Raw genomic sequence first — 13841 nt, 5'->3', positions numbered from 1 at the left:
ACTGTATATAAACAAAATCCCTACATTTTCTTTCTGTTAACTCTATAATTTCATAGTGTCTTACCTCTGCTACAAAGATAACTATTACACAATCATTCTTCTGTTTTGCCGACATTTCAAAGAAAAGGGAATTCAGTGTGCCCATCAAATAAGTTTGTTTTTCTCTTCTCACTGTGGGAATTCCCATTACCAGGGACACTGCATAGAGAGGAATTACAGCCATTTTGTTAGAGAAAATAGCATTGGCTAAAAATATAACTGCTTTTATTGATCATAATGATACAACATGACCCTACAAATGATGGACCTAATCAAAGAAATCAATAAATTGGTTTCAATCAATTATTGGGTAAAATGTGAAACTTTATTCCATGTTGGTCATAATGTAGTCCTTTATACTAGTGTTCCTCTACCTGTGGGTCCGAGCAGGTCATGAAGGTTGTGAAAGTGAGTCCCAGACTTTTACAGTTTTCTTGATTAATGGATATTGAGTTTTTTGTTTTTGGTTATTTTACGTGGGTCATTGGGACTTGTGGGTCGCCATCTCAAAAAAGTTAGGAATCACTACTTTATACCAATTCCTTGGCTATCCTTAACCTACTGGACTACGCCAATAGTTTTTCAGTCAGGATACTTCCTTACTTTGGATATATTTTATAGCCCCCACTAAATGTTTATTTTATCATATTTTTGTATTTAGATCTCTTTTGATTGCCCTTTACTGTGAGCAAATTAACCTAAATAGAAAAGACATCAGTAATTAGCCACACATTTATATCAGTAAGATAGGTTAAGATGGGTAGCTGTGTTTGTATGTAGCAGTAAAAAAAAACAAAAAAACAGGACTCCAGTAGCACATTAAAGACTAAAAAAGTGTGACAGGAGATGAGCTTTTGTGAGTTACTGACTCACAAAATGTCATACCCTGCTACAAATTTTGTTAGTCTTTTTTGTTGTTACTGGAATCTTGCTCTTTTCTACTGCTACTAGCAACCTATTACGGCTAGCCATCTTGATTTAATATCACTGTGATCAGTATTGATGTACCTGTGCATAAGAAGAATGCATGCACACTTCTTCAGGTATCTGAAGAATTGTGCATGCACATGCACATGCACATGAAAGTTTATACTCAAAATTAAAACTTCTTGGTCTTAAAGGTGCCACTAGAGCAAAACTTTGTTCTAGTTAACAAAATATTGGAGTCCAAATCTTCACTTAGCCATGAAGCTGACTAGATGATCTTAGCTTTGTTCTGGCTCCATTTTCACCATGGGATTGGTGCACAAATAAAATAGGGTAGCAGTTCACTAATCAAGTGTGTTTGAAGGTGCATGTGATTAAAATATTGATTTTTGCATAGTTTTGTTTTAATTCAGTATTTCTATAAGCATAATTCTACAACTTTCTTGTTACAGCTGTTTATTAGGGTGTTGCACCATAGGGTTGCCAGGTTCCCTTGGCTACTGCAGGAGATAGAGGGGTAGGGTTGTTACCTCCAGGGTATGAATTCCTGGAGATTTGGGAGTACAGCCTAGGGAGGCCAGGAACCTCAGTGGAATACAACATCATGGAGTCTGTCCTTCAGAGCACCCATTTTCTGCAGGAGAACTGATCTCTGTGATCTGTTGTAATTCCAGGAGCTCTTCAGGCCTCAGCTGAAGGCTGGCATCCCTGTTGTACAGCAACTGCTTCATAATTGCTCATATATGCAGTTTTGGGTTGAGGATAGTGTTCAAGTGAAATGATAAAAAGTATCGCCTCCAAATGTTGATGAACATGCAACAATAGCAGGAGGCTACTGAAGAATGTCAAGCTATGCTAGAGGTCCAGAACTTGTCTTAAGTTTTATGCACAAATGATTGTTTAAAGAAAGAAAAAGATGCCCAATATTCATAGTATATTAGGCCTGTCTGTGGGATTTGGTTTTCAAGCAACAATTAAATGCCAATAATTACTGTCATATTTTGAAACCCAACCCTATATTTAGCTGGTCTGTCTTGAGATCCCTTCTTAAGCATGTGGGAGCTTTCATACTTGATCTGCCCACAAGGAAAGGTTTCCCATTGGCCTCATTGCCAGGACAGCTCCATGTGTGCATCTCAGGCTTACCAGGCAGATGCTTGAACCCCCATGGGAAACATGGGAATACTGCAAGGGGAGAGGGGAGGAATGACATAAGTAATGAAATCAGTGCTTTAGAAATACTAGAGCATCATGTCATGTCACCACTTCTGAGTTTCAATGACATCTTCCACCATTCCCAACCACCATCCATTTGAGCAGCATCAAAAGTCCCATAGTGGTGACAGGAGATTGCCTGTCATAACAGGTAGGCTGGCAAAACTAGTATATCTCTGCACTGTGTCAGCAGTGATTCTACACTTGAGACTTTATAAGGAATTTTTGTATGGATTTTATATGAGCTGGTGGAGTGGATTAAAACAAGTTCTTACCATCCAAAGACCTGTGTGCTTGCAGGCCTCACATGAACCCAGATCTCTTCTGCTGGCCCTGCTCTCCACACATATCAATGGAATGTGCAGGTATGAACAATCTCCCCCCCAAATTAATGTCTCTAATAAAACTTAAAATGTTTTAGAAAGAGGAGCGTTAAGCACTAGAGTCCCTATGCCAGCAACAAATTGCTAGACCAGGCAGGGCATGTTTATACGTTTAAATTTTTAAATACCAAACATTAAATTGTATTCTCACCTCCAGTTCTTCCTTGCCCAATTACAACATTTGGGTAAATTCCATCTTCATGCTCTTGGAGATGAGGTAGATAGTACTGAATATTGGTTAGATGTACTGGGAGTCTGCTGGCGACACTCAACATATTCCACTTTGCAGAGTCTTGAAAAAGAAGGAAAGAGGGAGAAACTGACTTTAGCATCTAATCTAATCACTTATAACTCCTACCTTCAATGCCAGCATTATATATCTACTGTATTAACACAGCACTATGGTTACTAATGTAGTGCTAGCAAATCAATGGGTAATAGGTACATGTTTAATACGGTAACATTTTGCCTTTTCCTTAGTGAAATGTTACTCTTTGTGCTTGTCTAATCCACAAGCCAGCATCTAGACCAGACTAGACAATGGGATTTTCTACTTTTTTTCTTAATGGTGTTTGGCTTACTTCTGAAGAACGAAATCAAACATCAAATATAAGAGTCACTTTTTGCTTTTATATACATGGATTGCATTGTGAAAGTGTTCATTTTCTAGTACCATTGATATTTCAAGTTATTTCATGATCGGTTTTTCATCAACATTGCAAAGCATGTCTTGATTTTGAGGTATTTTGCACAATAACCTACAGCATGGAAGTAAATTGTGGGAGGGGACAGAATTCTCCACACTCAAGCAACACTTTTGCTCTTAAAATCAGACTCAGGTCCTATTATTCTGTCAGCAGAGTTTGAATATGCAAAGAGGGGTAAAGCACCAAGCTGCTTAAAAGAATAAAATAGCTTTATTAAGAGGAGAAACTTTTTATATGTCTAACTGTTCTGAATTCATTCCGTCTGTTCTGGAGGCAAGCAGGGAGGAAGTGTGATCAAAGGTGCAGGAAGTCTCCAGGTTGCTGGAGGAGATTATTTGAAAAATATCAGGAAATGCAATTCCAACTATGCTAAATACACATCTCCTCCAATGTCCTCTGTAGGATATTCTTCAGGTGCTTTTGAATCATGCAAACTAAGAACTTGCATGTTCCATTATATTCTACATTATTTATGCTGTTCTGTGCTTAAATATGTGGAACTCCCACAGTTACATCTAGTCTGGGCCTTAGCTTTAGAAGGGTATAACTTTGTTTACGATTGCACAGTAAATTAGCCAAATACATTGTGACCACAAACTAACTCCTGGAGGCCATGTAACCATCAAGATGAAAAGCAGGGAGGAAAAGGAAGCAGAATATAAGCTATAAGCAGAAAACGAGACACATATTCATGGTGTCCCCCCCCCCCAACTTCTTAAACTTATAGAACCACTTGCACTGAGTGGTGCTGCAGATGGCATTTCCTTCCTCTCCTCACCCTCATTCCCTCCTGACCATGAATGAGCAAAAGAGAACACTCATGTTGGGGGGGGGTAGCTGCTCTTGCACCATTAAAGTCTAACCTCATCCATCATTCTGTGACCATTAAAGTGCAGCTGGGAAAACTTTGCAACAAAAAAAGTAGCCTTGGAGCCAATTGAGTTAGACTTTCATTTTTTTAAAAAAAACTACTGTTAGAACACAAATATGTCTGGAAAAATTAAGGAGAAGTCAAATCTAAAACAAAATGGAATGCATTTTGGTTTTGGTGTCTATTTTTAAAGATTAAACTCAATGAAAGCTTCTCCTTTAAATTTTTTGAGCATGACTGGAAAATAAAACTGTAATAATGTATTTCAGAATAACCTATTTTGTTCAGGGGGGGGGGGAGTATGTTTCTTCAACAAAATGTATACATGCGTTGGATGCTATCTATCATGATTGTAAATAACCAATCCCAGAGTTCTTCTTAAATTATTCATATCTCTAGAATCATCTGCTAAAAGCAGCTGCAGATAACACTCCAAAGTGCAGATAACACTTCAAATCTTATGTCCTCCATATGTGGAGGACATAAGGTTTGAAGGCCTGCATTGGTTATATCCTAGATTAAATTGCCCTAAAGCATTTGTTATCTTTTTATACCACATGATAATTAGGCTACATTACGTTGTCATGAGCAAATCTAATAGTTTGTGACAAGCACAAACTTTGCATGCTCCTATCCTTCTTCACATGCAGAACTTGACAACAGGTTTCCTGGTTTCAGAAGTCTTGAATCCAACTCCAGTTTGCCATGTTGTGTTATGCAAGTGCTTGACCAAAATAATGTTTCTCTCAATTACAAATAGGGACTCTAAACTGGGATCTAATGTAATGGTATACTAGTTCCCAGCTTTCTTTCTTTTTTTTAAAGTGTCTTGCCTTTTTTGATGTAAAATAAGGGGAAATGTCCATGTGACTGTTGACTGCCTTGTATTACAATACAGCCTGATAAAGTTAGGTCTCCTTATATTTTTCGGGAAACAAGTTTTTTTTTAGGTTATGAAATCTTAGTAGCACCCCCCCCCCCAAAAAAAAACCCAACAACCACAAACCTGTAACATTTGTAGAAACATTGGTCCGCTCACCAACTACTCTCTTGATTTCATTCAAAACACTGTTCAGCTCATGGGATCTTTTTTGATTTTCTTTTTCAGCAAACAAGAGTCTTTGGTGAAGTTCCAAAAACTGACTTTGGTACACATCTAAATCAGTTCCTGCAATTGTAAATGAAAATATTTTTTTTCTTTATGGTGCAATCATCTATGGGACACAGAGTTGTGAATGGCAGAATGGAAACCAGTGAGGACCCAATACATTGGGTTATGTAGTTTAGTTTATGCTAGAAGAAAAACTGTATTATTTCTAAGGTGCCACAAGATTCATTTATTTTTGCTGCCAACAAACTAAGATGGCTAGTCCTCTGGAATTATATTAATGACTTGCTGGATAAGGTGCATGATATTTTCCTCTATGCTTTAGATTGAACAGTTTTGTAGAAGGAAATGCAACTCATTTGCCTCCATCTGGCTTTATAGGCCTTTATGTCTGCATTTATGGTTTAATAGATCAATACCTCTGTTCCTGAGTGAAATACAAATCTAAGCTAATTACTCATCCAGCTAAACTTTAGTTGAACAGAAAATGCAGGATAAGATAATTGACCATAAGTTTCCTCACCAACACGTAGTAAAATCAGACTACAGATTGATGACCCTTTTTACTTTTATGTTTCCCAAAGGTGCCCTATGAGAACCAGTTAAACATGCCACTGTTACACTGATCACTGAACAAAACACAGCTGAATGGCACAGGCTTTGTCCTGCAAAACTTCATTAACTGACAATGAAAGCTTTGCTCATTTGCTTCAGTAAAATAGACTTGAACATTACAGGTCTGATTTTCAGTTGTGCTCAGAGAACATTATGATGGCACACATGCAAAATAGCCTATCTTCCAGGGTGGATCTTACATACTGTAAAGCACTTATCAAATTAATGTATAATTGATGTTCTGTAAAAGTTATTAGCAGTCTTTACTCCCTCCAGATCCCCAGGGTTGTCTGAGTCATTCAGTTGCCAAAAACAGCGGAGGAGCACCTAGTTGGTTCTCTCGTCTAAAATGGCACTGCACCGTCATTCCAATTCCTCTGGACCAAAAAGAAAGAAGGATATGATGTAGCTGGTGCAGGCAGATGGGGTAGCAACAATATGAGAAGGAAACTCAGGAGAAGTGGCAACCAAGAATAATGTTTTGTTAGGCAACAATGAAACACTGGCATTTCGAAACAAACATTATGTTGGTTAAATTATCCTTTTGTACAGAAATTGCCTTTGCTTGGCCTTATCAAACAGGTGCGCAGCCCAGGTCAGCATGGAACTTTATGCGTAGTTCCATGAGCCTTTTAACAAACATTTGAGAGGCCTGAGAAAATCAAGCAGAAAAGTATTTAAAAGCTGATACACAAATACACACATGAGTTTCTAGAGTTTCCAACAACCCGTAGAAAAAATGTTTTGCCCCTTAATGGAGGCTTAATGTATGGAAAACAATAAATTTTTGTTTATTGTTAATAAAAAATGAAGCTTCATAACAATAAATGAAGCTTTTCATGGCATAGAGGTAAATCACACCATCATGATCATCAAACATAATAAAGATGAAAGGGACAACGCATAGCCTATCTGATTGGCCCCCCAGTGGGTCACTTGCTCTAGAGGATCAATCAGATAGGCAGTGTGTTGCCTGCAACTGCCTCTTCCTCCTCCTTGGCCATCCAGGGCATCACTCTCCCTTGAGGACCAATCAGGTGGGGGATGCCCACGATACTGGAGATGGAGCTAAGGCTGGGAAAGGATGCTCTGCTGGCCTACCTCTTAAAGGTAAACCGGTTTGGGAGCTGGGAGGAAGGCGGAGAGCCAATCAGATAGGCAGTGTGTTACCCCTCAACTGCCTCTTCCTCCTCCTATGCCCTCTGGGGCATCACTCTCCCTAGAGGACCAATCAGGTAAGGGATGCCCCCTGACTACCTCCCCCTCCTCCTCCTTCCAGCCAGAAGAACAGGTAGCTGCTCTGCTGGCCTACCTCAAGAAGGTAAGCCAGATGGAGAGTGGGGGCTGGGAGGAAGGGGGAGTGCATGGGACATGGTCAGGGACCAGGAGGTCCAACACGGCCTTGACTGCTGCCTGCCCACAATACTGGAGATGGGCCCAGCCCAGCCTGTGGAAGTCTCTCTGTGGCCTGCCCCAGTCCAGAGTGGTGGAGGAAGGCCTGGGAAATGGCTGCTGGCTGGTTCCATAAGGTCCATGGCCGCCTGTGGAGCACTCACCACAGCCTGCCTTGGGCTGGGGTCTTATGGCCCCGTGGGCAGCCTGGAGACTTCCAGCTGAGGCCCCAACACACTGCACACCAGTTTGGCTGGACCCACTCCACCCTCTCCATGTCCTACCCTAGTTTGGGGGAGGGGCTGAAAGGCTGCCCAAAGGACCCTGGGTGGCCTTGGGGTGCTCCTCCACATGCCCTAACACATGGGGGGGAGTCTCCCTTCCTTTCTCCCTCCCTTCATCTCTCTCTCTCTCTCTCTCTCTCTCTCTCTCTCTCTTCCTTCCTTCCCTTTTCTGTCTGTTTTGTTCTGTTTTGATCTTCCGGCGAAGCGATCGCCATTTTTTTTTCTCCGAGCGAGCGGAGATCAACACTCCGGCAAGCCTTCGTTTACCCAGTGAGGCTTCCCCGGCTGTAGTCCCTCTGTTTAAAGTCACTAAGCACAAGCAACACAGAAGCCCGTTTGCTGGTTTATTTTACCTTTATTTTTCACACTGTTTTCGGCCGAAAATCGAGCCCGTGAGAGGGGGGGGATTTTTTTTTTCACTCGGGGAGAGCGTGGCAACGATGAAACGGCAGCTCAAACACCACCTGCTAGCTGGATGGGTCTCTCCATTGCAACGAATCAACGCAGATTCGTTGCAACGGGTGTTTTTTTTTTTTTAACCTTCCTTAAAAGGAAAGGGGCTGTTTGGGAGCATGATAACGGCCGCCCATTGGCTGCTTGACGGCCAGGGGTGGGACGAGCTCAGCAATAGCGCTTCCTGGCTAGCGATTTTTGCCGAGACCGGAACCCTGTGGAAAACGATAGAAACGCAACTGGATTCCACTACAAAGGCAGGTATGCATAACGACGAATTCCACTATTTAAAATGGCGATTTTTCGTCCCGCAAACAATTTGCAACATGGATCCCGGTGCGGAATGGCCCTCTGTTTTTCATTTTTTCTGTCTGCCTTCCTTCTCCCCTCCTTCAGCTCCTTTCGTTACTTCCTTTATCCCCTTTCTTTCCTCCTTCCTTCTTTTCCCTGCCTGTAGGTCTTAGCACTGGTTGTATTCCTTGATACAATGGCTTTTGCCTCTAGTCAGCTCATAATGTTTACTAGGTGATGTTATTTACCTCTGGACCAGGAAAAGCTTTAATTGTCCATTTCCACACATTGAGCCTCTGTTAAAGCAGATATTTTTTTCCAGGTTGTTGGCAACCTTACTAGTTTCCCAGTTTCCAATGGCTACATTTTGAAAATAAAAAGTTGGTTTAAAGGATCCCACAAACACTGATAATATATATGCCTACTCCTAGAGTGTTATGCATTCTCTGTTCCCCCTGAGAAACACACTCACTTTAGTACAAACTGTGTTTTCTTTAGCATGTACTTGTTATGCCTGCACCCTCTGATGCACTGCCACAGGGCACTCTCAGGCCCATAGGGGCACCAGGTGTTGGCCCCAGGCCAAGTGCACTACCTGATCTGTCAGAGCCAGGCCCTGGGTTGGGTACTGAGGATCTGACTGAAGATCTGGATCAGCCTGATTTACCAGGCAAATAACTAACTGGCCCTGACCAGGAACCAACCCAGCTCTTTGTACCAGCAACGCTGGGTCCAGGCTTGGAGGCTCTGAGAAACAAAGGCAGCACATCAGAGAAACAAAGACAGCACAGGTAAGCCAGTTTGTCTGCATTTCGGCAAAGTGCAAGGCTGGCAGCTTGCTGTTAAAGTAGATGGCACACTTCTGAGGGTCTTTTCTCCAACAAGGACTCCAACAAGAAGATCTGGCCAAGCTACATTTAATGCATGTATTCCTGCCTGTCTACTTGGACATCTGGTTCCTGCTCTTCCTGGCAAAACTCTGTCAGTCTGCTCTCCAGTTCCTGATCTCAGCTTGGCTTCAGACTTCTCTCCTGTTCCTGACCTCGGTTTGGCTTCTGACTTCTCTCCTGTTCCTGACCTCAGCTTAGCTTCAGACTTCTCTTTGGATCTTGACTTTGGCTCAGCTTCAGACTTCCTTCCAGTGCTCAACCCTGTCTTAGCTTTCGAACTTCTCTGGTTGTTGACCATAGTACAGATTTGGATCTCTCTCCAGTTTGACTCTGGCTTGCCATACCTCCCCTGGTGGTCTGAACTCCATGGATTGTATTCTTGGCCTGAGTCCTGGACTTTGCTATTGCCTGCTGGTTTGGTCTCAAACTAGCTGAGTGTTTACCTGGTCCCAGTGTGCAGCCTTGCAGGACAGCACAGTACCCGAGTGTGTAAAGTTAACTACCAGCATGATCAAACTAAATACGGTAGGACTAAGTCCCTCATTGCTTCTCTACCCAAATGGAAATCAGAGGTATACAAAGAGTACAAAGGTAGATAATTGGCAAAGGAACAATGTGTGCAAAAAGCAATAAATGAGACCTTTGGGCAACAACATCATTAAATAAAGCTATTGCAGTTCAGGGAATATTGTTGATGAGTTCATTGCTCCTCTCTAAACCACTGGGGGACATGATCCACATATAGATCAGTAGGTACATAACCGTTCAACAACAATTCTCAGTTACAGGAACGCAGTTTTAAGGAAGAACAAAAATCAGCTACTGGAAGGAGAGAAAGAGGGATCTATTTGGGTTTTTTCTTCTGAATCATCATCACATAAATTCGTTAATATTAAAGATAAACTTCCCGTGTAGGAATAAGTAACCCTCCATATGCCAGTGAACACAATATCATTTTGTACTAAGGTTCCCAGCTTTTTAGCTGGTCCCTCCAGCTGTCCTGTTAATACCAGTTTGATCTGGAGCAATTATCAGGTTATGTTATTTAGCCCGATGCCCAGAAAAGCTTCAGCTACTCATTTCCATGCATTAAACGTCTATTCAATGGACACAGAATTTCTTTTCATGGATAGCTGACAATGTTATTTTGTGCCTAACAATAAGTACACTGTTATTACTTGGACTTGGGAGAAGTAATTCCTGAGTGTAATTCTTAGGTTGCTTTTTGAAGAACAAAACAGGTTTTCAGAAATGAATTAAATGTGATGGCAATCTTACCATTGCTTTCAATGTGGATTTGTCCCAGTCATGTATATAGTGAGGGCTGGTGATCCAACGCCCCCACAGGGGGTATTTAAGTAGGGTTGCCATCCTCCAGTAGAGGCCTGCAGATATCTTGGAATTAAAAGTTATATCCAAACTACAGAGATCAGTTCCATCATGGCCACAGCAGCTTTGGAGGCTGGACTCTATACACTGCATCCCTTCTGAGCAGCTTCCCCAGGCATTGCCCACGAATCTCCAGGAATTTTCCAGCTAGAGCTGGCAACCCTAAATACTGAATCTTCTCTTTATTCATTTCCAAAAAACCCCTATGAATCAGAATAGCCCCAGTCCACCCCCCTCTGGGTATCCTTGGTACAACAAGGTATCATTCCATCATTCAAGGAAGGTATCCCTTCTGTTATCTTATTCCTCCTCCACAGAATGATGTTCTTAAACCCTGAGATTCTCATTCTCCACAACAGCAGAAGAGCTGTCAGCACAAGAGTGGGACTGTTCTAGTAAGTCCCTGAAGAGCTCTTTCCCAAATCTCTCTTTCTGCCTCAGCTTCTCCAGATTGGTAACCCTAGCCTCAAGCACAGATTCAGAGAGCCAGTTTGGTGTAGTGGTTAGGAGTGCGGACTTCTAATCTGGCGAGCCGGGTTCGATTCTGCGCTCCCCCACATGCATCCAGCTGGGTGACCTTGGGCTCGCCACGGCACTGATAAAGCTGTTCTGACTGAGCAGTGATATCAGGGCTTTCTCAGCCTCACCCACCCCACAGGGTGTCTGTTGTGGGGAGAGGAATGTGAAGGCGACTATAAGCCGCTTTGAGCCTCCTTCGGGTAGGGAAAAGTGGCATATAAGAACCAACTCTTCTTCTTCTTCTTCATGATTTCGACTTAGTGAGTAGATGTGGCATTATCTACAAAACACTGGATAGCCCCTGATCTCCTGCTAGCTTTCTCCCTCCATAACTGGTTAGTCATATCAAGGTATCTAGAGTGATGTAGGGTCCTCAGGTCTGTTCCCCCGGGCTCATGTTTCTGCCTAGAAATCTTATAATTCTGAAGCCCATAGCCCTCACCTGTCAACAGCAACAGCAAAAAATGAGGCCTGCAATAAGCCCCAGGTAAACTGGTCTAGTTCAGTGAGCAACAGACCAAGCAAAAGATCCAAACAGACACCACTTTCCAGCAGGCTAAAAGCACCCACTCAGCCTCAAACTCTGTCCTCTCACAAAGAAATCTCTGTTAATCTTCTCCAGTAGTTTAGTAGTTTAGGAAAGGCCAAAAAAAAAAAAATCACCTTCTCAGCAGGTCTTTTCTGGGTTCTTTCTTCCAGCTGAGCTGGCTCAGGAGATGTTATTTACTTCCATACCAGGAAAAGCATCTGGTGCCCATTTTCATACATTAAGTTTCCATATCAACACATTAAGAGATAGAATGTTTTTCTTCAGGCCGTAGACACTACGATTCAAGTTATGTCTTCAGGTCATGGCAGTGGGCAGTGGGCATCAGCGTTTAATCCCTTCATGCTGTGTTCCAATTCAGATCAGAGGATAGTACTTAAAAATAACTGTTTGTTTGTTTATTTATTCTTGTATTTATATGCCACCTTTCCTTGAAGGCTCAGGGCAGTTTACATGAGTTGAAACATACAATGCAAATTATACAATATAAATAATTTAAAATTTAAATTTTCAATTATTATTTAAAGCAAATAGTGCTAGTGCTAGATTACTAAACAGTATCCTACTCCAGGGAACAGAAGAAAGAAAGGTAATAAAATACAGTCTTTGATGGCATTTGAATCAGAGGGTTTGGGCAAGGAGGCCAGAGGAATGTTAGTTATCTTTAGGCCTCAACCACAGGCTCAGGAGAACAGCTCTGTTGTCCAAGCCTTGTAGATCTACTTAAGGTCCGCAGGGCTCTGGTCTTGCTGGGCAGACTGTTCCACCAAGCCAGTTGAGGCCAATTTTACTTCTTTGGGGCTGGGGAGCCTAATCAGGTTTTGGTCACTTGATTTTAATGCTCTTCGGGGAGCTTAGTGGGAGAGGCAGTCTCATGGTCTGAGACTTTGAAGTTAATGACCAAGACCATAAACCTGATCCGCTCTTCAACCTGGAACCAACACAGCTGGGAGAGCACAGGTTGCATATCTGCTCTCCACTGGGTCCCCCTTTGGAGCCATGCTGCTGCATTTTGGATCAGTCGAAGTTTCCAGAGCAACTTCAAGGGTAGCCCTGAGTAGAGCAAATTACACTAATCTAACCTTGAGGTGACCATTGCATGGATCATCATGGCTACATGGGGTGCTGACAAGTGTTAGGTGTCACACCTGGTAAAGGTGGTAACTCTATAAATACTCTTCCAGTGTATTATCTAATTGTGTCTTAAAATCAAGCTGTGATCTATACAAAAATTAATGTATGTATCCATCTTGGTAAATTATTTCTAGCATAGTTAAGTATTCTAACTAAATATTCTGTAATGATACCACATTAAAAGAGTGTAATTCTAGATATTTAATTCTTCACCAGGACCGTTTATGCACTGGAGGTTTCATGCCAGGCTGCAGGCTGGAGTTTTAGTCATGGCAGGTGGGCCCACCTCTTCCTTCACCCACATGGGGGAGCATTTGGCCTGGTGCACCTCATCCGCCCCCGATCTGTGCTCCTGACAGGGGGGTGGGGCAGTGAAGTTCCCAGTGCATAAACGGTCCAGGTGATTTCATTTTGTTTTCACTTACAATCACTTTAATCAATTTCGCATAGAATGCTAAGATTAGCTCAAGATTATATTTGTGGAAGATCTGTTTTCATGAGAAGATAAGCAATAATAAAGCAAGCACTGTATTTTGTGAATGCCTCATACAGCACAACTCAATTATTGTAGATTTATCTGGGAGACTCATGGATTAATACACTTCCTCTCTGGCCCAGTGCCATTTTATAAGGTCACCTGCATATTTTCTAGAAGTGTATAGGTACTCTGTTATTGCTCTTAAGGAGACCAGCTCAGAGAGTACCTCCCCAATTCTATTTGTATGGAAGAAATATGAATATTTAATTCTTAACTACCCTACTCACATGATTGTGAGGACACACTGGCTTAAAAAATTATACAGTTCAACTGGAAGATTATATACATGTGTTGGAAATATATTTATTAAGAATTTAGAAAAAGAAGGAGTATACACACCAAAGAAAAAAGTTCAGCACACAAAGGACTTTTCTGTCTCATCTTTGTTTTTAAAACGCCTATGTCACCTTGATCAAAATGTCACAGAGTTGACATTTTGCTAATGCACCACAGTAATACGCCTATGTTTACTTAGGCATTTGTATTTTCAGGTTCTCTTATTTGGACTTCCACCTCTGTATTGTCATTGTCTGCCACAC

At 41.9% G+C, this 13841-nt stretch overlaps 1 protein-coding gene across 3 annotated transcripts in view; it reads right to left on the bottom strand.

Moving 5' to 3' along the window:
• MGAT4D (MGAT4 family member D) overlaps positions 1 to 13841 on the bottom strand; it is a 42636-nt gene that overhangs the window by 21192 nt on the left and 7603 nt on the right. The window contains exons 2-4 of one of the 3 annotated variants that reach the window (XM_077300228.1): positions 5182 to 5310; positions 2716 to 2856; positions 65 to 198 (exon numbers count right to left, since the gene is read on the bottom strand). In XM_077300228.1, coding sequence (XP_077156343.1) covers positions 65 to 198; positions 2716 to 2856; positions 5182 to 5310 — 404 coding nt within the window. Of the gene's footprint in view, positions 1 to 64; positions 199 to 2715; positions 2857 to 5148; positions 5311 to 13841 lie in introns of all 3 variants that reach the window. The other 2 variants (XM_077300227.1, XM_077300229.1) reach the window with 2 other exon arrangements.

This window comes from Paroedura picta, chromosome 10, assembly GCF_049243985.1.
Source record: "Paroedura picta isolate Pp20150507F chromosome 10, Ppicta_v3.0, whole genome shotgun sequence".
NCBI lineage: Eukaryota > Metazoa > Chordata > Lepidosauria > Squamata > Gekkonidae > Paroedura > Paroedura picta.
Note: the sequence above shows the minus strand (reverse complement) of the source record. Positions and strands in the feature narration are given on the sequence as shown.